We start from the raw sequence: 25089 nt of genomic DNA, 5'->3' as shown, positions 1-25089 counted from the left end.
CTTGGTCAATTATGATTTCTTTATTCTTCTAACAGGTTCAAAACATTTTTTCAAACAATATGGTATAACAACAACAACAATATTGACCATTGAGAAAAATTTGACGAATCCTCCGATGTAAAATATAAGTTCATTTTGATGAGGGATTTTATATGACTCCATTGTCAATGTTACTGCAATACTTAGTATAATTTGGAGACATTTAACCATGGGATTTCTTAACTCACTATCTACATTCAGACGTTTAGCTAGGTACAAACTGACTCCAAAACCTGAAAAACAGAATTGATAAGATTATCATTTTCTCTTTAAAATTAAATTGCAAAAATTTCATTCTTGAAATGCTTTCAGGAAAATGTTGAACAGAATTAAACGGATCTGGCTTCTTTCAGGCATATTTACTACAGGTTAAAAATTACAATATTGCAATTAACATTTCATCAAAAATTTTAGTCTAAGAATAAACAACCCTGACTTTTAAAGTGTATAAACTGCACTGACAGTCTCTCTGAGAACAAGTTAAATTGTGACTGTCTACTTGTGACTGGCACCTTCTGATTTTAATGTTCAAAAGTCGATATTGTCTCTTCCTAAATTTGTCTGCAATATTTTCAACAATCAATGAAATTTGTTTTGAAAGTTTTATCATGTTTTAAGTCAAGAGACTCATACACGTAGTTCAATGTACCGATATACTACAGCTAAAACAGTTCCCATAGTCTTTATTTACAAAATTTGTCTCAGTGATTTTTTTGTGCAATGTCAAGTTCATGCCATGTCACTTTTCTTTATATTCTGGAAGGAAATTAAACTTCATTTTTGTAACATTTCAATTTATATAATTGTAGCCATTTATACCTGCAGTGCAAAAAAAAAACCTTTTAGTTTCTGACACAAAACTGTTGATGGGCTTAGTGAACCTTGACCTTTCCCCAATTTCTGAGCACCATTCCATACAAAACAAAATTCTGGCATTGATCTAAACAATAATATTGTTAACATATTACCTGATAATGTAGATATATCTCTATCTATACTGAAGAATAACGATGTATCTGGATGTACCCAGTCTGGGTTGGCACACCATTTAACTGCCTTAGCTATAGACCAGAATGGATCCAATCCTATTAGTAATATTGTATAGTAGGTCACTGCTACCAATATCAATAACAATGTACACCAACCAAGGTAATGATGTAAAGCAAGCTTTGACACATGCTCATGTTTAATCACTTCTCCAAGTAACATACCTGAAACAGTAAAGTTTATTTCATTTACACATTTTATAAAAAAAAAAAGCTTGTTGAAATATACTCAAAGATGCCATAAGACAATATCTGCAGACAAAGATTTATCTTCACCTGAGTAACTTGCTGTTTCAGAATCTAATAAATTATAGGTAACACTATTTAAGCATACACTAAAACAATGTACTTGATTACAAACTTTCTAAACAAGGAGAGGAGTTGGTTCATCAAATAATAATTGAAGTCCTATTAAAAAATCAAAGTAAAAAATAAATCTGAAACAATATTATGAAAATTTGATGGAAACATATGTTTAAATGTCCAACTGTTTCAGTCTAAATTATAACCACAACTTACTTCATAAGAAATGTATTTGTAAATTTTGTTTAAATTATTTTGCTTAATTAATTAATGACAGTTTTTTTAAATTGACAGTGGCTAATATATTCGTAAATATGAAGCTGTATAGAATTTATATTATCATACTTTCAAAAACATTACATTTAGCTATACATGGACAAAAGATTTATTCAAATAATTGAATTAAAAAAAAAACCTCTATAGGGCAGTTTGGGCCCTTTTTGGGCTACTGGCTCTACTTCTTAAGGCAATAATGTGACATTATTTTGATTTGGGGTAAAATAACAAATTCCTTTCGATTTTAAAATGGTTAACTGGGGATAATATTTGTTGTAAAAATACCAAAGTATGTGATTTAAATAATTTTTCAATGCCAATTTTCATGTTGCTTAATTGAAAATAACAAAAATGTTAACACAGCTTTGTCTCATCTTTCTAACAAAATCACAAACCTAAACAAGTATTGTTGACACTGCCAGGCATAATCCTTACCAAAATTATTCATAACAAAATAACTGATCTCTTCTCTTTTGTTTATTGACAAACATTTGGTCAGGTAACAAACTTTATATAGAATATGCTCTACCATTTTAAGGAGTGTTTGTTGAAGACATACCAGTAAAACTGACAGGATATAGTTCAGAATTTTAAATGTGAGTTAAATTTACAATTTTTCCTTCCTGTTATTTTTTTAGCTATTGTTTAGCCTTTTGTTTCCCTTACTACTAAACCATATATTTTTTTCTGTTTTCTATGTTTAATAGCAAAATACGTTTGTTTGTTACATGTATATGATTAACCGTTTGACACTTTCAGTAATCAAATATAAAACAAGTCAACAGTAATTTGAAATATTTTAAAAGTAGTGGTATTATTTTTAACTAAACATTGTGCATCTTTCAGTCTAAAATAAGGTATTTATATTGATAACTGTAATATTTTTGGCTTTTTTTGGCCAAAATTGTGCCTGTTAAAGACAGATACATTAAACCCTGCAACACCATGCAAGGTTAAAAATAAAAAGAAGCTAAATTCATACTTGTTTATTAGGTCAAAAAAAGACTGATTTTTTAAATGTGATTCAAACACGAAAACCAATCAGGACATTTTTTGGGGCTGAATATACAGAGGTCAGTAGGTGTTTTGCTCATTGTTAAAGACCGTAATGTAACCATTAATTGAACAAACTTTTATCATGCTTTATATTTTAAGTATCCCTCCCTTCCACAGATATTCTAACTTCAAAAAGTACTGAAAGTAACTGATCTATTTTGAAATAAATGGTGAATGTGTCCATGGGACACAGATGTGATGCCCCCACTTGCATATAACATTATAAGGGGACATAACTCAAATAAGGTAAAAGTGATCTACCCAAATTGATACTTGATCTGAGTTTTGTGGTATGTAATAAGTATTGTGTAAAGATTCATGACATTTAGTTAAGGCAAACTTAAATCAGAGAATAGAAATCAAAATTTCATCAATTTTTCTATTTTTAAAGGGGCATAACTCTCAATAGGTTGTAGTGATGACACCAAAAGTCAAACTTGATCAGGGTTTTGTGGAATTAAGCGTTGTGTATAAGTTTAATAATATTTGTTTGAGACAAACCAAAATAATATTTGTTTGAGACAAACCAAAGTTGGAGAAGGGGAATCAATTTTTTGGACGTACGGTTGTACTGACGTAAGGGATGCGTACTTACAGACAGACATACATACAGACAAGGTTAAAATTTAATGACCCCTCTGGTATAGGAGGGCATAAAATTGTGTCATGTCAAATTTTGATAACTAACCAGCAATAGTTCCTGCGACCACTTGGTGTGGAAAATGTGTAGCTATAAATAGTCTGGATATATTGACAGCAAACAGCAACATACCATATAAACACCATATCATAAACTTCAGGTCATTTCTGTAATTCATTATATACCATTTTATTACATATTTTAAAATCTTTGAATTCTATAATTAATATAGAAGGTACCATATTTTGCCCTTTCAATAACTAACTAAGTAAAAAATAAATCCTTGAGTCTGTTATTTAGTGGTGGTTGTTAGATCCGGTCTTTTGTATTTGTTTTCTTCATTGTTTTATCATAAATGAGGTTATTACTTTTTTATATGAAATGTTTTAAATTTTGTCAAATCAGGTCCTTTCATAGCTGGATATACTGTATAGGTTTTGCTAATTGGTGTGTAGAAGACAGTACAGTGACCTACAGCTGCTTTCATCCACATCCATGAAAAATCAAATTTATCAAAATTGATTTTTTTTTTTGCTTAAGTTCCATACTTTAATAACACAAGAGTGCACACGCTGAAATGTCTCGCCTTCTTTACTAATCATTGATATTATGTTGATGGTCCTAAATATAAAGCTTTATTACAAAGTCTCATAAACTAACATAAATCAAGATAACTAAACATTAGCCAATGAACCATGAAAATGAGGTCAAGGTCAGATGAACAATGCCATGCAGACATTTTAACAATTCTTCCATACAAAAAATATAGTTGACCTATGTCATATAGTATTATATAAATAGACCAAAACTCAAAAACTTAACTTTGACCACTAAATGAGGTGAAAATAAGGTCAAGGTCAGATGACATCTGCCCGCTAGACATATACACCTTACAATTATGCCATACAACACATATAGTAGCAAATTTACCTGACCATATCGGGAAATAGGTATTTAGTCGGATCTTAACACATACTTGTGATTTGTTTAAACCGGTTTTGATAAAAATAAACGAAGAAATGTTGAAATGTTCAGGACCTAATTAAATTCGTATTTCAGGAAGATGGTGCAAGCATACGATTTTTATTGCGTCTTACACTTTGAGAAGCGAATAATCTTTTTTAACTACTTTATTCAAATATTGTGTAAAATTGTTAATGATGAGCTATGAAAGTCAAGTGGCTCAAGCATTTTTCTGAGGAAGTTTTAAAAATTTGTAAAGAAATATTTTTACAGTGGGTTAGCTTTCATTAGTCTTCACTATCTATAGATTAACAGCTTTTGGTTATATTTATAATTAAGAATCATCATTAAAGGTGGAGTACGATTGCACAGTTAATTAACTATATTGATGTGCCATTTGCATGCAAGAGTGACATTCTGTTGTATTATGTGCCAATTCGAAAAAATTATGCGAGTATTGTCTCCCTTTAGCAGGTTCATTATTTTATAATTAAGTTTAGGTTTCTGATATAATTTTGAATAATTACAAAATGTATCAATTCAATATATTTCAGTTTGTGTTATTTGTGTATCAAAAACATTGATGTACGAATATAATTTGAGCTGCGTCGGATAGAAATCGACCTTATGCAAGTGCATGTATAAGCCTTTGAACAATTTTGAAACATTCAAATATGAAATGACAGATAAATGTTGGTCAGTTTATTAGGGGTCTTTATTTAACAATTTGATTTAGAAACAGTTACAGACTTTCGAACACTTTCCCTAGAGATTTCATCCACCCGAAATAGGTAAACAGACGCATTGATAGGTACTTGCATAAGGTCGATTTCTATTCGACGCAGCTCATTTCATAAATTTGAAACGTTTAAAATGATAACATACCAATATAAAGAACTGTTCCTCATTTTTGAAAAAAGACTATGAATGAAAATCTATTTATTTATCTTCCCTTGATGACAGATTGATTGGGAAATGAAATAATAAAGATAAAAAAAAAAATTAGGAAATGAACCAGATTTATCTAATGGTAATCACAGAGAGCAACTAGCAAGCAATTTTTAATTGTAGCATATTCAACGTTAATACAATTTTCCACTGTAAACGAATTTTACTTTATACAAATATAAGGACTTTGTTGGCTAAATCTACAAATTTTATTAGATATTATGATTTTTGATTACAAAAGATTAAATTAATATGTTACATATAGTAGACCTATTGCATAAAGTATGAGAAAAAACTTAAATATAACCACTGAACCATGAAAATGAGGTCAAGGTCAGATTACACCTGCCGTTGGACATGTTCACCTTACAGTTCTTCCATACACCGAATATACTAGACCGATTGCTTATAGTATCTGAGATATGGACTTGACCACCAAAACTTAACCTTGTTCAATGATCCATGAAATGTGGTCAAGGTCAAGTGAAAACTATCTGACGGGCATGAGGACCTTGCGAGGTACGCACATACCAAATATAGTTATCCTATTTCTTATAATCAGAGAGAATTTAACATTACAAAAAATCTGAACTTTTTTTTCAAGTGGTTACTGAACCATGAAATGAGGTCAAGGACATTGGACATGTGAATGACCAAAACTTTGTAACATGAGGCATCTATATACAAAGTATGAAGCATCCAGGTCTTCCACCTTCTAAAATATAAAGCTTTTAAGAAGTTAGTTCACAGCAGGATCACTATTCCTATAAAAATAACTGTTACAAAGTGGTTACAGGGACAAAATTGTCAATGGTACAATCACTAAATATTTAAAAGGTAAAAGACAAACATAAAATTAAATAAGAAATGAGGGGTAAAATTGACTGCAAACATGGTTTTCTACATTGTTAATTTAACCATTGTTGAACATAATATAAAGGGTGCAAATAGTATGCTAATAGCTGAAGAACTACATGTTAGGTTAGGTAAAAGTGTTCATTTTAATGCTGTAATATATATATATATATAATACCTGTTAGATGGTAGAGCATGTTTGTTGAAAGATCTCATCATCACATACATTACAGCAGCTGTTATCATGGCATGTCCTGATGGACTTCCTAGAGAACAAAAACAACACATACATTACAGCAGCTGTTATCATGGCATGTCCTGATGGACTTCCTAGAGAACAAAAACAACACATACATTACAGCAGCTGTTATCATGGCATGTCCTGATGGACTTCCTAGAGAACAAAAACAACACATACATTACAGCAGCTGTTATCATGGCATGTCCTGATGGACTTCCTAGAGAACAAAAACAACACATACATTACAGCAGCTGTTATCATGGCATGTCCTGATGGACTTCATAGAGAACAAAAAACAACACATACATTACAGCAGCTGTTATCATGGCATGTCCTGATGGACTTCCTAGAGAACAAAAAACAACACATACATTACAGCAGCTGTTATCATGGCATGTCCTGATGGACTTCCTAGAGAACAAAAACAACACATACATTACAGCAGCTGTTATCATGGCATGTCCTGATGGACTTCCTAGAGAACAAAAACAACACATACATTACAGCAGCTGTTATCATGGCATGTCCTGATGGACTTCCTAGAGAACAAAAACAACACATACATTACAGCAGCTGTTATCATGGCATGTCCTGATGGACTTCCTAGAGAACAAAAAACAACACATACATTACAGCAGCTGTTATCATGGCATGTCCTGATGGACTTCCTAGAGAACAAAAACAACACATACATTACAGCAGCTGTTATCATGGCATGTCCTGATGGACTTCCTAGAGAACAAAAACCATACAACTCATTATCACATTCATGTACATTACAGCAGCTTTTATCATGGCATGTCCTGATGGACTACCTAGAGAACAAAAGCAACACATACATTACAGCAGCTGTTATCATGGCATGTCCTGATGGACTTCCTAGAGAACAAAAACCATACAACTCATTATCACATACATGTACATTACAGCAGCTGTTATCATGGCATGTCCTGATGGACTTCCTAGAGAACAAAAACAACACATACATTACAGCAGCTGTTATCATGGCATGTCCTGATGGACTTCCTAGAGAACAAAAACAACACATACATTACAGCAGCTGTTATCATGGCATGTCCTGATGGACTTCCTAGAGAACAAAAACCATACAACTCATTATCACATTCATGTACATTACAGCAGCTTTTATCATGGCATGTCCTGATGGACTACCTAGAGAACAAAAACAACACATACATTACAGCAGCTGTTATCATGGCATGTCCTGATGGACTTCCTAGAGAACAAAAACAACACATACATTACAGCAGCTGTTATCATGGCATGTCCTGATGGACTTCCTAGAGAACAAAAACAACACATACATTACAGCAGCTGTTATCATGGCATGTCCTGATGGACTTCCTAGAGAACAAAAACAACACATACATTACAGCAGCTGTTATCATGGCATGTCCTGATGGACTTCCTAGAGAACAAAAACAACACATACATTACAGCAGCTGTTATCATGGCATGTCCTGATGGACTTCCTAGAGAACAAAAACAACACATACATTACAGCAGCTGTTATCATGGCATGTCCTGATGGACTTCCTAGAGAACAAAAACAACAAAAAACTATACATGTAGGTAAGACTTTTGCAACAGTTAAATAAGCCTGCCATAAAAAATACTATTGAAAAGTGGTAAAAGGAACAAATACAAGAGAAATAAACAGCTGCATCATGAGGGCATGATACACTTGTCGCATTTGCGAAGAATAAATTTGCTAGCACATGAGAACACCCCCAGTTTTTGGTGGGGTTTGTGTTGCTTAGACTCCAGTTTTTTATATTGTGTCTTGTGTACTATTATTTAGATATAGAAAGATGTGGTGTGAGTGCCAATGAGACAACTCTCCATCCAAATAACAATTTAAAAAGTAAACCATTATTATTTGTCTGTTTTGTCTTTTTTAGCCATGGAGTTGACAGTTTATTTTTGATCTATAAGTTTGACTGTCCCTTTGGTATATTTTGCCTCTCCTTGAAAACTTCTATCAACATATAATTTAAACAAAGATCTCATGCATAGTTATTTATGAACTGTTATTTGTTTGTTCATATATTTTTTTTTAACCTTCCTCTTTTAGTCTAATGTTTTACTGCTTCCAAGTATTTTCTCACCCTTAATTATCATTTCTTACATATATAAACATGTATAGATTTTTATTTTTAATAGTTCTTTGCTGATAAACCAGTTTATTACATTGGATGCAATGAATTACATTGATTTCCCAGTTAGATAAAAACCGATAATTTCACATGTGGAATAAACGTGGTTATTTCACTCTCTGACATCATACAACAATAGGCGTTGTCAAGACGTAGGTAATGTCGAAACAAAACATGCGTAGGAAAAACATATAGTTCCTTACATTTTCTACATTAATTTCATAAAAAAAAAGCAATTTGACAATGGAATAAAAAGTATAACTAATCGCCGTATTTGAATATCAAAAATAAGACAAATTGTGACCAAACGCCGCTATGGATTTTAATCCATGCGTTGTTCGGTCACGCGTTGTCTTATTTTTTTATATTCAAATACAGCGATTAGTTACACTATAAGTAAATATGATTTTCAACTGCCTCTAGAATGATATGACATTTCATTTGATACTTCATGAGATAGTCAAATTTCAAATTTAAAGCATGAGGCTTGCAGTTGCAGAGCATTTCAATAGCTGCAAATTCAGAAATTATTGCAATGTTTTTATTATTGCGAAAAAATTGCAAGACAGCAATAATCTAAACTGCATTTTAGTCTAACGTGACAAAATCGCAATAATAAATTATAATTCAACAGTTCCGTTACCAGGAAGTTGATAAGCAATGGATGTGAAAAAGCATTATAAGGTATAGCCTGCATACATGAAGCTTGGTTATAAATGTATGCCAGTAAGCCTCGATTTACAGTTATTATAAACCAGATGCTCCGCAGGGCGCAGCTTTATACAACCGCAGAGGTTGAACCCTGAATGGTTGGGGCAAGTATGGACACAACATTCAAGCTGAATCCAGCTCTAAATTTGGATTGTGATTAAATAGTTGACACAGCATAGGTTTCTGACACAGAATGAATGTGTTCTAATGAACTTAAAGAAGAAAAGTTCTTTTTATTTATGAAATTTCAAATGAGAAAAAATTGACCCCCCCCCCTCAATTTTTTTTTCACATCCCCCTTTCCCTTATTCCAAAACTGATCTCAATTCAAATTTCTAATGGAGTTTGCAACAATAACTACTCATTTAAATACATCATAAAATATTAAGATGTAAAAAAACTGGTTGTTATCACTGAATGGTAAAGATTGTTTTAATTTATCAGTTGGTAGTAAAAAGTGAATATACATTGTATATTGTATATAACAAAGATTTAAGTTGATTCAACTACTATTCTGGACAAAGAAAGATAACTCCAATTAAAAATGTCTTGCTATTGCACAATATTGTGCAATTAGATATTTCTTGCTTACTATTCTGGACAAAGAAAGATAACTCTAATTAAAAAAAAAATGCTATTGCACAATATTGTGCAATTAGATATTTCTTGCTTTTGTGCAATACTGTGCAATTGAAAAGACTTGCTATTGCACAATACTGTGCAATTGAAGATTTCTTGCTATTGCACAATACTGTGCAATGGAAAATTTCTTGCTATTGCACAATACTTAATATAATAATTTTAGATCCTGATTTGGACAAACTTGAAAACTGGGCCCATAATCAAAAATCTAAGTACATGTTTGGATTCAGCATATCAAAGAACCCCAAAAATTCAATTTTTGTTAAAATCAAACTAAGTTTAATTTTGGACCCTTTGGACTTTAATGTATACCAATTTGAAAACAGGACCAAAAATTAAGAATCTACATACACAGTTAGATTTGGCATATCAAAGAACCCCATTTATTCAATTTTTGATGATATCAAACAAAGTTTGATTTTGGACCCCGATTTAGACCAACTTGAAAACTGGGCCAATAATCAAAAATCTAAGTACATTTTTAGATTCAGCATATCAAAGAACCCCAAGGATTCAATTTTTGTCAAAATCAAACTAAGTTTAATTTTGGACCCTTTGGGCCCTTTACTCCTAACCTGTTAGGTCCAAAACTCCCAAAATCAATACCAACTTTCCTTATGTGGTCATAAACCTTGTGTTTTAATTTCATAGATTTCTATTTATTTATACTAAAGTGATGGTGCGAAAACCAAGAAAAATGCTTACTTGGACCCCTTTTTGGCCCCTAATTCCTAAACTGTTAGAACCAAACCTCCCAAAAATCAATCCTAACCTTTCTTTTGTGGTCATAAACCTTGTGTCAAAATTTCATAGATTTCTTTCTACTTTTACTAAAGTTACTGTGGGAAAAACAAGATAATGCAAATTGGGCCCTTTTTGCCCCTAATTCCTAAAATATTGGGATCAAAACTCCCAAAATCAATCCCAACCTTCCTTTTGTGGTCATAAACCTTGCATTCAAACTTCAAAGATTTCTATTCAATTTTACTTAAGTTAGACTGCGAAAACTAAAAGTATTCGGACGACGACGACGCCAACGTGATAGCAATATACGACGAAAATTTTTCAAATTTTGCAGTCGTATAAAAATGAGAAGAAAATTTCCTTTCTGAGAAGATGTGTAATAGCTATACATTGTATTACTTTATGGTTATTAAGGTTGATGATATTAAATTATGATTTGACTGATCTATAGCTAGCAATCTCCAAACACAAGATGGCTCATCATAGAATTTTCTATTTAGTTGTTTTGTTAAAGTCTGCATACAAGCCTTTACAATTGTACGCTTCAATGACATTTAACTAGTCATTAGTTAAGCTTTATGCACTAATACCACTAAAATGGGTATCCAACAAATAAAATGAATCTGCAGTAGCAAGTTTTCATACAGTAATAGCTAGTAACTTACGTACACAGATAATGAGATTGTGCATTAGCTGATAGAACAGTCCATATCATATGAAATGGCATTTATTGTCAAAATCAAAAATATTTTGAAATTTTACAATCCCATATAAATAAACAAGCCAAAAATATCCTTATCCAATAAGTGAACAGGTCCACACAAATAATTCCTCTCAGACCTAAAATGTAGGGATTAAAATCTACACTCAAAGCATATGACCTTAAAAAAACATGCAGGGCACACACATAGCAGTAGGAGGAGCATACATCACATGTCTTGTCACATGATTAAGTCACATGCCTGGTCCTGTTTCACAGGTAAGAGAATACTGCTGCAGGGAAACAGGATGCATCACATGATCATGTTGTTGTATTTCATGTATCCACCAGTATGGTCTCTCTCCATGTAATATCCTGAAAAAGTAATCAGTAAAAAATGTTATTTTATTTGCAAATTAAATTTTTAAGGTTGTGAATATATATACATGTATATATAACAACATTGAAAATGTGAAATTGTACACCTATCAAATTTTTTAAAAACTATATTCATTGATTGGTAGTTGCTTTACGTCACATCAATAGGCAAAAGGGCTGTAAAGAGGGAAGAGAGAATACAAATTGTCAAATAAAAAATCATTTAAAAAAGCCCTTTCAATAAACAAATCATAGGTTTAAAGCAAATCTATAAATAAATTTCAACAAAAATCAAATCAAATCAATTCTAAAATGTTGTTTATCGCCAAAATGGGAAGAATAATTTTACATAACAATGGTTCTTGAAATGAATGAAAACGAACATGAAAAACTTACCATTTCAACACTGCATTGAACCATTCAGAAATACATGCCAACCAGATAACTTGTATTCCTGTATGTCTATGTAAACAATAAGACAAAGGGAAGTAAATCAGAAAAGCATAGCGAGGATCACCAACTGTTGTTATGAACTGCATCAGGTCACCATGGTGCTGTAAAATAAAGATAAATTTTAGTAACCCTTTTATCATATTTACTAAAAAATATCAACAATTTAATGATTTTGTGAATTAGACATTTCTTCAACTAAATAATATAGTACATTTGTACTACTTTTTTCAATATTGAATAAATGAGTGTAAAAAACAAAGGCAAAAAAAGCCCCCTTTTTTTTAAATCCCATCCTCAAACCAAGTAAATGAATTGAATTGAACACCTTCATTAATTTCTTGAATTTATAATACTTGAAAAACCAAATGATGGCCCTAAAAACTATTCCTTTCCTGTGCAAACTTTCATGCCAAATCAAACTACCCAAATTAAATATAACTGTATAATTTGAAAAGTTATCCAAGTTAAATGTATAACTGAACAATTTACACATTGTTAACACTTAACCTTAAATAATGCTTGAATGCTGTGAATGAAATAAACTCCCTGTAGGTGAACATAATCCATCACGCCTGGTTCTTTCAGGTCCAACATCTGATTTAAAGTCTCCATAATTCTGTATACAATTATACATTATAAATATGATGTATATATTAAAGTATAACACACATAAATTAAAGTGTATTTTGGCCAAACTTTTAGGAATTTTGGTCTTCAATGCTCTTCAACTTTGTACTTTATTTGGCCTTTTTTTTAACTTTTTTGGATTCGAGCGTCACTGATGAGTCTTTTTGTAGATTAATGCGCCTCTGGCTTGTATACAAAATTTAGTCCTGGTATCTATGATGAGTTTATTTATCATTGTCTTCCAGGGCCCTTTAGCATTCGCCATTGTGGTAAAGTGGAGCTACATATACTGGTGTATTGCTTGAATATGATGCTATCTAAAATGATTGACATAGAAAGTGTGTCATGGATGCAGGCCCAGGTCCAGTCATTATGAAGAAAATGGGGGTTATACATCCCCCATTATAAATTATAACATCACAATTAATTTAAAAAAAAGGTGGTCCAACAGCAGAACACCTCCTATTGTCTGCCAATGAATGGGATGCTTTGACCTTAGAAACAAAATTATATTACAATGATGTCATGTGAAATTTGTAAGGAGAAAACACTGATTTAGCACTGAAAAATGTTGGTCAAATATTCCCATAAAAAGGTTGTAAATACCTATAATTTTTGTTTGTGATTAAAATGTCTATTACATGAATAATAATGTGCATTTCATTAGTTTGTTTTCAAATAAATTAATACATTGATCAATATCAATTCACCCCTGATCTTTTCAATGAATACCAAACACTAATTTACATGTATCCCAAGGCAGTGTTTAGAATTGCATCTATTTCAAATAATTTATTCATAGGTTGATAAATATCTCATTTATCTATTAAGTGTGGATTAAAAATACTTTTTGTAAGTTTGCAGGGATCTCCATGGATGGAAATTGAACGATGGAGGAATTTTCACCATCATCAACCGTATTTACGCCATACAGTGTAACGCGATCGAAAGTATTTCATTACTTCACATAAGGATAGGTGAACATGCTAATTCATTACTTATTTAAATTATATGTATTTGAATTTTCATCTATATAAATACTATATTGAAACGGCTGCAGTGCAGGCGATTTGGTGTCACGATATCACAGTAGCATGGGTTCGAATCCTGGTGAGGGAAGAACCAAAAATTTGCGAAAGCAAATTTACAGATCTAACATTGTTGGGTTGATGTTTAGACGAGTTGTAAATACTATATTGAAGTATATATATTTTCAATAATTGCCGTTTGTAACCCTTCAACATGTTCAAAGGCCAAGCACTCATGACCCCTCCCTTTCCCTTAGTCGATAATGACCAATAGCTATCACGAAGGTCCCCATGTAGTTTTCTTGCTATTTTTGGTCATTGTTATGGGGGTTAAAAAAAACATGTGAAGCTTATTTTTCACGGACACTGTCAAATTCAGAAGTCATGAACATGTCTGTTATTTTATTAAATTATTCAGTGGCAAATCCAGAAATTTTTCAGAAAGATACAAAAAGGAAGGGGGCCGCTTAGTGATTGCATATGCACGATATATAATCTACCAAAATTTCCTCACAAATAGAAGGATCCAGTGCACCCCTCCGACCCCCCCCCCCCCCCCCCCCCCCTTTTTTTTCTCTCCTTTTCTTTTTTGAAACTCTGATATGAAAGTGACTTCACTCCCATATAGTTATATACTATTGCTTGTTAATGTAAATGTGTTTGAGAATATTAAATATGGTACATATGAAATTATTTACCTCACAGGCTCTGTCGTTCGCCGGAAATACGGAGTTTAATGTAAATCGGACCAATTTCGGTACGACGAAAAATTTATCCGAAAAGGTAAAAATTTTCGAAAATAGGATCACCCGAAAATATTACGACTGAATGATTCGGGATAAGAAGACGGAGATCGAGGGAAACTGAGGTCACCACATGATAAGGAATAGTAAAATATCTAATAATAATACCAAGGATTTGTATAGTTTGTATTGTAACTATACAAATCCTTGATAATACTTTGATTTGGATTTTATAGAGGTGGCAGCTCATAAATTCAAAATCCCTAGCTATTCAATAACCCGAATAATTCAGTCCCTCCACGTAATCGATCTCTTCTACTTGCGAAGTTTATGTAGTAAGCGGAATATAACGACTAAATTATTCGGGTTAGCTTTTCAACAAAATTTTGCAATTTTCACAGCTTTCTAAACATTTGTCAGAACAGTTTTTTTCAACGTTAAATTGCACATATATTACTCTTCTACATGCCAATTTTCAACATACCTTTAAAGTCTTTAAAGAAAGAATTGACCTTCAGAACACAAGTACTGGGTCGCCGCGCCCTGCTAGTACACTAATTCACATTTTCCTACAGAAAATACAAATATTTATTTTATAAATTCGATATTATTTAGTCACTTTTAATTTACAACTACATGTATAATATTTATAATTTTCTAAATTTTTTCTTCTATAGTATCTCATCAATGCAATAAAAACGAGAAAAAAAATGAAAATACACAAAATTTGTTTTTTAAAGTAAAACTTTGAAAATTGTAATCTGTGTTAGATAAAATATTATCTGTGTTATAAAAATCTGTACCGTGACAGATGATTGATGTAAGAGCCAATGGGCTAGAAATAGGATCACCCGTTATTGTTATTTAAATTATTTGTACCAGTATGTAATAAAGTCACACTTTATTAAGGTGAAAATGTATAGGAAACTTATAGTGGTGAGTAGCAAATAATAACATCTTTATATTATGATCAATTATATGAAATGATATTGTTCATTTTTGTAAATAACACAATACTGTACACAAACTAATTACCTATTATACATGAATTAAACGTGAACTAAAACTGTTGGCGTATATTCAAACATTACAAACATTCTCTGCTAAGCAAAAACTTAAATTTTACGTTTAACCATATCAGCTACTAAAAGTATATTTGATCTTGATATATTCCCATTTTGTACAGTATCAATAATTCATCATACTATCAATCCACTTGTTTATGCCCACCTACGATAGTAGAGAGGCATATATGTTTCTGGTCTGTTCGTCTGTTCGTCCGTTCGTCCGTTCGTCCGTCCGTCCGTTCGTCCGTCCGTCTGTCCTGCTTCAGGTTAACGTTTTTGGTCAAGGTAGTTTTTGATGATGTCCAAAGTCCAATCGACTTCAAACTTAGTACATATGTTCCCTATGATATGATCTTTCTAATTTTTTTAATGCCAATTTAGAGTTGTTACTCCAATTTCACGGTCCACTGAACAAAGAAAATGATAGTGCGAGTGGGACATCCGTGTACTGGGGTCACATTCTTGTTTCATCTAATTTACGATGAGCAAAAAGAAGTGGAAACGTTTCTCATACTTGACAGAAATAGCACCATTTTATCTTTCAATTATTTGAGCTGAATCGGATAGAAACAACCGTTGGGCCCGCGGGCACATCTGCAAATGAATATCAATAAATCAGTTAACCGATTTCGAGTTGGATAAATATGTAACCATTTGAAAATTGAGTTGATGTAAGAACCTTATGAAAAATAGCAAAACTTAGCTATTATTTCGTGTTTGAATGTTCCGAAATCAATCCGTATCCGTGCAGTTACATAATGTTGAATTCTATCATTTCTAACGCAGCTCATTTTTAGCATTCCTACTATATAAATAATGTTGTGTTGTTGCTTCAATTGAAGGCAGTGATTCGCTTTTCTATTAGCAAAAAAATCATGAAAAAGTTCCAAATTTATTCCGATTGAACTCAGTTTAAAATACAGTTCCCATTAGAGAAATACATGTATTCAATATTTTTATACATAATGGCGGAACTTCTATACATGAGTTTAGTATACTCTGTAAAATGGATGAAGTTTTTAAATTTGAAAGATTAATAAAAAGTTAGAAAATGGCAATGACTTGAAATTTCAGGAAGATGATCCAATGGATATCAATTTAAATACTGATATATACCAAGGAACATTCTTGCCGTGAGACCCATTGCCATGAAATCTGTACACTGGGGCAACAAAGACTCGCCGAAGCTTCTAGTTTTCAAAATATTTGAAAAGTGACCAGTGCTGGCTGTTAAGGTTATGTACATTTATTTCGCATGATCAATTCCGTATGCTACTTGTCAGCAGTTGAATAATTGACAATTATCAACATTTTCCCCAGTACATGTATGTTCAATATTGTAATATCGCTATCGGCTAAACTGAGCAATTTAATAGCTTCGATTTTAAATTAAGAGAATATGGTTATATATAAAATATAAATCACGACCGATTATCCACACACAAATTATTTTGATACAATTATATTGTTTGCACATCAACTATTGTTTCAATTATATATTGCTGTTCAAATGTTTGAATATTGATGTCTGCATGATTGTTCGTGCCATCATCTGATGAAATATCCATTATAAATTTATTAAACAATTGAAAATGTCATCAATATTCAATATTTATTCAAATAATGTAAGTCTAATTCAAACACCAAGCAGTTCATTTTAAATCTGTTGATACTAACTGACAGTATGATTTTGTATTGAAGGTAAGGCAATTGAAATTGAACATACATTTTTATACATATATTTTTGATAACTTCAATCCTTCGTCATGTATTTTTTTGGGCGCTTGTACTATCTTAAACATATGTCATTGAGAAAAGCTTGCAGGTGACGTAAAACTTCTTTCCCGGTGAATGCATAGTTGCACTTTCTTTACTCATGGCAAAAAAAATAATCAATCTCGATATCATACTTTTGAAATACATGTTTCAAATATGCCAGAAAAGTAATGTATCTTTTTCAATATTTTCTGATAAAAATGTATAAAATTGCACTTTTTGTCCTTTTTGTTTAATTTGGCCTTCAAAACTTGTATTAATGTTTTTTTGATTTACAAACATTTTTCGTCCTCGGGCAGCACTGAAGAGATAGCGCATACGCCATCTGGTTCATTAGAAACAAAAAATACACCGTTTAATGTTACTGTTACATGTACCACTAGTGCTACTTTTACTTCCCGAGGCAATCACAATCAAAAAGTATCTCAAAATCTCCAGCAATGGCATAAAAATACGCGGATAATGATTTACTGAAATTTGTTGTAAAAAAATCCAACAAAAAGCACGTTATAAATTTCATGTATCCAAAGAGATTTTCTGGTTTACACTCATCCGGAACGCGCAAAGCTGAATATTTCGAAGGACGTATAAGAACCAATACAGTTGAAGAGCAATATCATCAAACGGAATTACAAATAATACCCACATCCATCTCAGGTCAACTTTGACTGTAGGAGATGAAACCTTATTTTCATAAACGGGCAATTTAAAAAAGAGTTTTTTTTTAAATGCACAATGCCGTACCGAAGTATATTACTAAGTTGATGATACCATCTGGGACTGATAATATACCAGCAGCGGTATCGACCCGGTGTTATAACTAATGAAACAAAATATTATTAATTTCATGCGTCTGAAGCTTTTTTCTGGATTTCCTTCACCTGGAACGATAAAGGCCGAAAGGACGTACATGAATCAAAACTTAATTAAAAAAAAAATATATTTTGAATATTGAATTTTATCCCTCACCCATATATCTCTTGTTCCTTGTGCGGGCTTAGTCACTGATATCATCAGCTCTCAAAAGTTTGCATAGGTTTTGAATTAATCATTTATAAATATTTGCGGATCGATCATCACTGAAGAGATATGATTTGTCGAAATGGTCATTTGATGCAGTAAACTAAGTACCATTTAAAGTTATTATCCATTTCAACATGACTTTATTAGCCTACATGTCCAAAGCAAAAGGTCTTCAGTCAGCGAAATGTCCTTAGGTGGTCTGTTATAAGGATACAATACTTATCAGATCCACATCTTCTTTATTTTTAAGTGGCGGTAACAATTACACGGCAGTGGCGGATCTAGAAATTTTCATAAGTGGGGGCCCACTGACTGACCTAAGAGGGGGCCCGCTCCAGTCACGCTTCAGTGATGCCACATATAAGCCCCCTGGCCCCCCTAAATCCGCCTCTGCTCTTCCCATCCTTTCTTTCTTTTCAAGTGCAAATACCACATATGATCTTTTTTTTTTACAAATTTATTAGATGAAAGAAGATAAAAAAAAAATGAAAGCCTGTTTTATTCATATCAATTGCACATTGTGATTCACAGTTTTTTTTTAGGGTCATGTACTTTTAATTTAATCCCATTATCTCTTTTCAGTATTATTCCCTTCATCAGTTTTGTAACAATTAACGTTTTTCAATCAGTTTCCAGCGATCGTTATACCCGCCATTCTAGCCGTCCTTTATAACTTGTTTCTTTCCGTTCACCGTATTTTGTACTATTTTAATCTTGACAAATGATATTAATGGAAAGTTGAAATTGATTAAACCGATTGCAATAACCATAAACCCGAGAGAAACATCAAATGGTACGACAGCGTAATTTACTTCTTATTTTCAATTTTGCAGAAATATCAGGATTCACATCAAGCCCATCATTCAGCCACTAAACCCAAATCAACAAGACATATATAATAAATAAAAATGTGTTATGTGAAGAAGTTAATTGAGAGTCAACAGGAATACAAATCGTGATAGTGTAGGTCAACAGGGTAAGTCTCTCTCTCGCTATGCATGCACCCTTCGATCAAAATCTACACTCTGTTCACAAAATCATATCGGAAATGAACAAAATGGAACTATATTGAAATATATATGTAGGATTTGCAAAATATCTGTTTATTTTGTTTGTTTGAATAAGCTTATAAAGAATCATATTATGTGGTATGATTGCATTCTAGACAACTATCCAAATAACATGAATTATAGAAATAATAGCTCACCTCACGGCCTTCAAAATTAGAAATACCATCAGGTAAATTCAGCTACATAAGGCACAGACATGACAAAATGTAAAAAAAATCAAACGAAAAAAAAATCGGGCTGATTTGTGACAAATAAATTGAAGACGCATTACATTAGTCAGGCATATGTGCCGGGGACAAACCGTTTTGTATCACTTGATACTCTCCTTAATCTGGTTCAATGATATAACTGTACATCTCATTTACAAACTGTAATTATGGATTTACAAATTGGATTTTTCGTGATTCCTAATTTTGCAGTTAAAACAATTGTTTGATATGAGGACATAGTCGATCTTATATTTGAGCATTTGGAAGAGTAGTTTAGTATGTTAAAAATCAAAAGTTTGTTACTGTTGCAATATTTGAATAATTTGTTTAAAGATTGAAATAAAATCTTTTAAATACCAAATAAATTCCCATGCGACAGTATTTTCGAAATAGAAACATTAAGCTGGTTATCTTCTAATATCGAATTTGTTCCATTATGTCATAACTATTGTTTCCCATTACAGCATTTCCTAACAGATTTGTGTATCTATTCGAAATGCGACGAAGATTTCTGGATTTTTTCAGCATAATTTCCATATTGATTGAGTTGAGTATAGAACAGAAAGCGAACGACACCTGGAAGAAAGATGCTCTTGGACAATATTACAACTTCTGTGGTGCATCAAAATGTATTGGAAACGGCAGAAACAATAACAGTACTGAACATAATCCAGTAACTTCAATCTGTAATAGTTGCTCTTGTACGTTTGATTGCATAAAACGTGGTAACTGTTGTCCGGAGATTGAATTTATATTTCCTGGCAGAATATGTGAAAACGAAGTATTTTATGACAAATCTATGCAGGATGTGAACATTTTAAAAATAAATCATACTGATCACAAAGTTGTTAAAGAATGTCCTGCTCACACACCAGAGGATCTTAATGCCAAATGTAATCTAAAGAGAAATTTAACGGAAAAATTGACTACACTACCTGTGACGTCATTAGTCAGCTTTTTGACATATGACAGTACATACTGTTCCGAGTGCAATAATGATAATTACAACATTCAATCATGGTTTCCGGATTTTGAATGTTCGGAAATGACTGATTTCAATGTTCTAAGTTCTTTAACTGAAATAGTTGAGCTTTCTTTAGAAAATGATTGTATCATTTTAGCAAACAATCAGAACCTGCCTGTCCAAATTTGTATTAAAAATCCAGCCGTTTTCATATCAGAATGCAATCAGACAGGCACCTGGCTTTCAAGCAATGACGCAATTGTCAACGCATGTCAATCCCTAGATCAACCAATCGGAATGTTTCGAAATGTATTTTGTTACATGTGCAACCCTCCTTCCGGAAACATTGAACTAATAACAACGTGTTTGCCAAGTGATTCTAATGACTACTCGAAACTTTGTAACAGTACCAACCTTGTCCCAAGTATGTATCCGTTCAAAAACAGATATTGCTATCTTTGCAATATCAATGCAACAACAGAATTCGTGAGTGATATTTTTTATAGTGAAAATTCTGCAAAAATGAGTCACGTTTACTATATTTTTTCTCGATACTGTAGCTCTGGTTTTGTGTTAGGAGCATATGACGACCAACATGTTGTAAATTCCACATTTGATGTCGAAGATACTCTTCCATATGACACTAATGCGGTTGATAATACAGATCATTCAGTTTCGTTCACGAGACAATGGCAGTATACCATCACTTGTCCGAACAGAGAAGTTTTCAGTTTGTTTTACAACATAAATCAAATCAAAACAGAATCAAAGTCAAGAGGTTGCAAGTTTCAAATCAAAGAAAAAGTTAGTATGATGAAATGCTTTCGACAAACAAATCTTATTAGAAAGTGTCAAAATCCGGGATATTTCACAGAAACCTACGATATGATTGAAAACGCTTGTCTTACTTTTGAAGATAAAAACCTAATGGCTTACAATGGATACTATAATATTTTCTGCTATATGTGTAATGAATGGGTAGATCTTGCTCATTTTTTCTGTTTGGATAGAAAATTTCATGAACTGTTGAACGTAGGAACAAATCATTGTGATATAGTACCGTCTAATAAATACATAATTCAAAGTGTGTTTTGTCAGCTTTGTAAAGTAAGTGACTATAGTTCGTCAGACAGTTTAAGTTACCGTTCTATGTTTATGTTGACGTCATATGATAACTACATACACGAAGATTCAGATCCAATGTGTTTGCAAGATCAGTTGTTTGACAAAAGAATGGTAAGGTTTTTACTCGATAGTGAAAAAGTGGTGTGAAACAAAGACTGACCTATAACAATTATATATATATATTCTTTTTTTTAGTATAATGGTAAAAAACCCAGCGTTATTTGCATGTCTCTTGTAAACCGCACGACGATTGTTAGACGAATACATCAAAAAGTTGAAACTGTACAATTAATACTTAAAGCAAAGAAGGAAATAACACACCAGTATACCGTCGACAACTTACACGTCCGTAGTCAATACTGTTGAAGTTTTTCAAAAGAAAAAAAGTGAAAGAAGCAAAATTACAGAAGCAAAAGTAGTATTATTAGAATAAACTCGCACATTTGAAGATTGACTGGCGAAAAAAACCCTCAGAAACTACAAGGGACCTGAAAAATAAGCCCAATTGACCGAATGTACACCATGCCATATGGAGTTGGAACTTACATTTTTGAATAATTAATATGCTATGAATATTTTGAAAAATTAGAAAAAAATTATAATGCATCCCAGTACACAAAAATATGGAAAAATATGGAAAAGAAGAACAAAATTAAGTTGCGAAATTTATTGCATTCAAATGATTTTTCTTAAGAGCAATGAGGCTAACTTTTCAAAACCTAACAGACGTATGTTATACTGGGACGATTCATCAGATACCAAATGACTGAGTTGTTCTTAGTCTAAATATATAGGCTATATTCGAGGAAAGAAGGACGGAATTATGGTAACGCCTGAAGGACATGTCCGTCGTCATCTATGAAATAACTATTTCATAACTCGTGATGATGTCTGTTAAAATTTCGAATGGATTACTTCATTTTAATCACTTTGAACTCTCGATTGAAAAGCTTCCTTGCAAGCAGCAACTGTCTATCTTTCTGGTCGACATTTCTATTTTAAGAATAATAAAATGTTTGACTTGTATATAAAAAATTCTTGATTTCCCCCCAAATAAGTCGCATTTTCAAACATAAAACGCATTAAAAAAAATGCATTCAAAGAGAAAATTTCGATGACTACTTAAAAAAAACCGCAAACCGGAAGGCTTTGTACGCTTGTGTGTCACAGTTACCTAAGTTCATGCATATTATCTCCTGTTCATATGGATAGTTTAATGCCATACACTTTGCAGACAATAACAAAGATGTGATCAACAATGCTGACCTATTATATTCGACGATTAAATCAAGAAGATAATTCTAGAGCATTCAGTTAATGTTATGAGTCTACAAGAACTATTTTTACCCAACATATTTTTTTTACCCTCAGCAACTGTTACAAAAGTTTAAATTCGCCTTTTGAGAAATCATATTTCTTTTCATTTTTATACGTTTTATTCCCGAATAAGGGTTTATGTACACTAATCATTGTTTTGCTTCATTTCAGAAAATTTGTAGAGACTTGAAGTGTAGTCCAGGAAAATTGTTATCAAACAACACATGCATTCCCCTACTTAGGACAACCACCGGTCTATGTTACATATTTGCTGTTGGTTTCGATGCTGTAGTATACGATAACAATCATGACAGTAAAGACAACACCTTGTTGAAAATACTTGGCTCTGAAGTGTTTGATCATTTGATAAAAAAGTTGCCCGAAGCACGGTTATATCAAACTTCGATAAACGTAATGTCTGAATGTTCTTGTAGAAATCTTAAAGCATTGTTTTCAGGGTACATTTATTTAGGTTTGTGCGCAGAGGAGAGAGTTGATAGACTTCATACAGAAGAAAAGCTATTGCAACTGGTAGATTCAACTATTAAAATTAACGCAAGTAAGGTAGCTGCTGAGGTTGTCTTTAAAAGAAACGACAAAGCTTTCAATTTACCATCATTGATAACGAGCCTACAATTTTCAGACGTGTGTATTTTTCAATCCAGCGTATTTTCATCAGATGGCTTCCCAATTCATTATCACGTTAACGACCTTCTTCTTTGTACACAAGTTGAACTAAGCGAAACAGAATATGTAAAACAGAGCAGTGAACGACAAATTCATCTCCAAATCAATGGCGATTCCTTAGGACCAAATGATTTTTTAGTAGTTAGAGAAAATAATATTCGTGTGTGTTCTGAGAAGTATATACAGGTGGTGTCTAATATCCCTGAAGAACCTATAGATACACCTATGCTGGTTGTGAGAAGTATTTGTAATATTATATCCCTTATATGCTTACTTTTAACATTCATAACTTATAGTTTGTTCAGAGTACTGATGACAGCCCCAGGTCAGAACAACATGACGTTAGTGTTTTGTCTGATTTTAAACGAAATACTTTTCCACATACGATTGCATGAGATCAAGGGAGATAACGCATGTAAAATCATAGGAGTTCTTCAACATTTTTTCATATTATCGGTATTTACTTCGTTTAATATTTGTACGTTCCATATTTATCGAGTTTTTACCAGCTCATTTTCAAGAAATTTTGATTCTTATTTTAATGTTGCTTGTAAGTACAGAGCGTATGTTTTTGGACTTCCAACTATTATTGTTACATGTAATATCGTAGTTACGTACATCATAGAAGAATCGATTGGATATGGAGGAAATCTCTGCTTCATTTTACTGAGAACAGCCATGATTGCTACTTTTTTATTCCCAGTTGGATGCATTCTCCTGTCGAATGTTTATATGTTTGCCACCGCGATTCGCCATATTTACAACACTCCTAAAGTGTCATCTGAAAATCATCCACGTGATAAAAGGAATGACGTAGTAATATATTTCAAATTATTTGCTATTACTGGATGCACTTGGATGTTACAGTTTATTGACGCTTTTTTGCCGGAATCCGTCTTTTCAATATTGATCTCTATTTGTAATTTGCTTACTGGATTATTTATTTTTGTTTCATATATTTGGAACAAACGTGTTTTCAAGCTTTACAAGTCTTTGTTCACGGGAGAACGAGACGGCAAAAGTTGGAAATACAGAAAGGATATTCAGAGTCAACCAACAAATGACAGTCAGATAGAGACAGGGAAGGATTATCTAGATAAAACGAACAGACACACAAGTACTCGTTTGTAAAGACAGAAGTTGTCACAAATTCGTACAATATGCAGTTATATTTCTGAGAGTTCTCTGTTCTCCGTTCTCTGGACTCAGAGATTATATTAGAGATTATGATTCAGCAACTTACAAACGAGTCTCCAATAATTTCCTATAATACAATGATTA

General features: G+C 32.4%; 2 protein-coding genes across 3 annotated transcripts; one reads left to right on the top strand and one right to left on the bottom strand.

Annotated features, from left to right (window-relative positions):
* Positions 1-15133, bottom strand: LOC134715766 (glucose-6-phosphatase 2-like). Of its 2 annotated transcripts, none has more exons than XM_063578193.1 (8): positions 15055-15133; positions 12680-12788; positions 12116-12273; positions 11600-11716; positions 6305-6388; positions 3409-3527; positions 1008-1250; positions 1-272 (listed from the first exon to the last, which is right to left on the bottom strand). In XM_063578193.1, the coding sequence occupies exons 2-8, from the start codon at positions 12782-12784 to the stop codon at positions 10-12; spliced, it is 1089 nt and encodes a 362-aa protein (XP_063434263.1). In that variant the 5' UTR covers positions 12785-12788; positions 15055-15133; the 3' UTR covers positions 1-9. The 2 variants fall into 2 exon arrangements, with proteins under 2 accessions (XP_063434263.1, XP_063434262.1); XM_063578192.1 differs by lacking the exon at positions 15055-15133 and adding an exon at positions 14531-14575 and having other exon boundaries at positions 12680-12789.
* A 5058-nt stretch (positions 15134-20191) lies between these two features.
* On the top strand, positions 20192-25089 carry LOC134715759 (uncharacterized). The gene is made up of 2 exons (XM_063578183.1): positions 20192-21915; positions 23293-25089. The coding sequence occupies exons 1-2, from the start codon at positions 20212-20214 to the stop codon at positions 24937-24939; spliced, it is 3351 nt and encodes a 1116-aa protein (XP_063434253.1). The 5' UTR covers positions 20192-20211; the 3' UTR covers positions 24940-25089.

Source organism: Mytilus trossulus, chromosome 4, assembly GCF_036588685.1.
Source record: "Mytilus trossulus isolate FHL-02 chromosome 4, PNRI_Mtr1.1.1.hap1, whole genome shotgun sequence".
Taxonomy (NCBI): domain Eukaryota; kingdom Metazoa; phylum Mollusca; class Bivalvia; order Mytilida; family Mytilidae; genus Mytilus; species Mytilus trossulus.
This window is presented reverse-complemented; position numbering and strand designations above follow the sequence as displayed.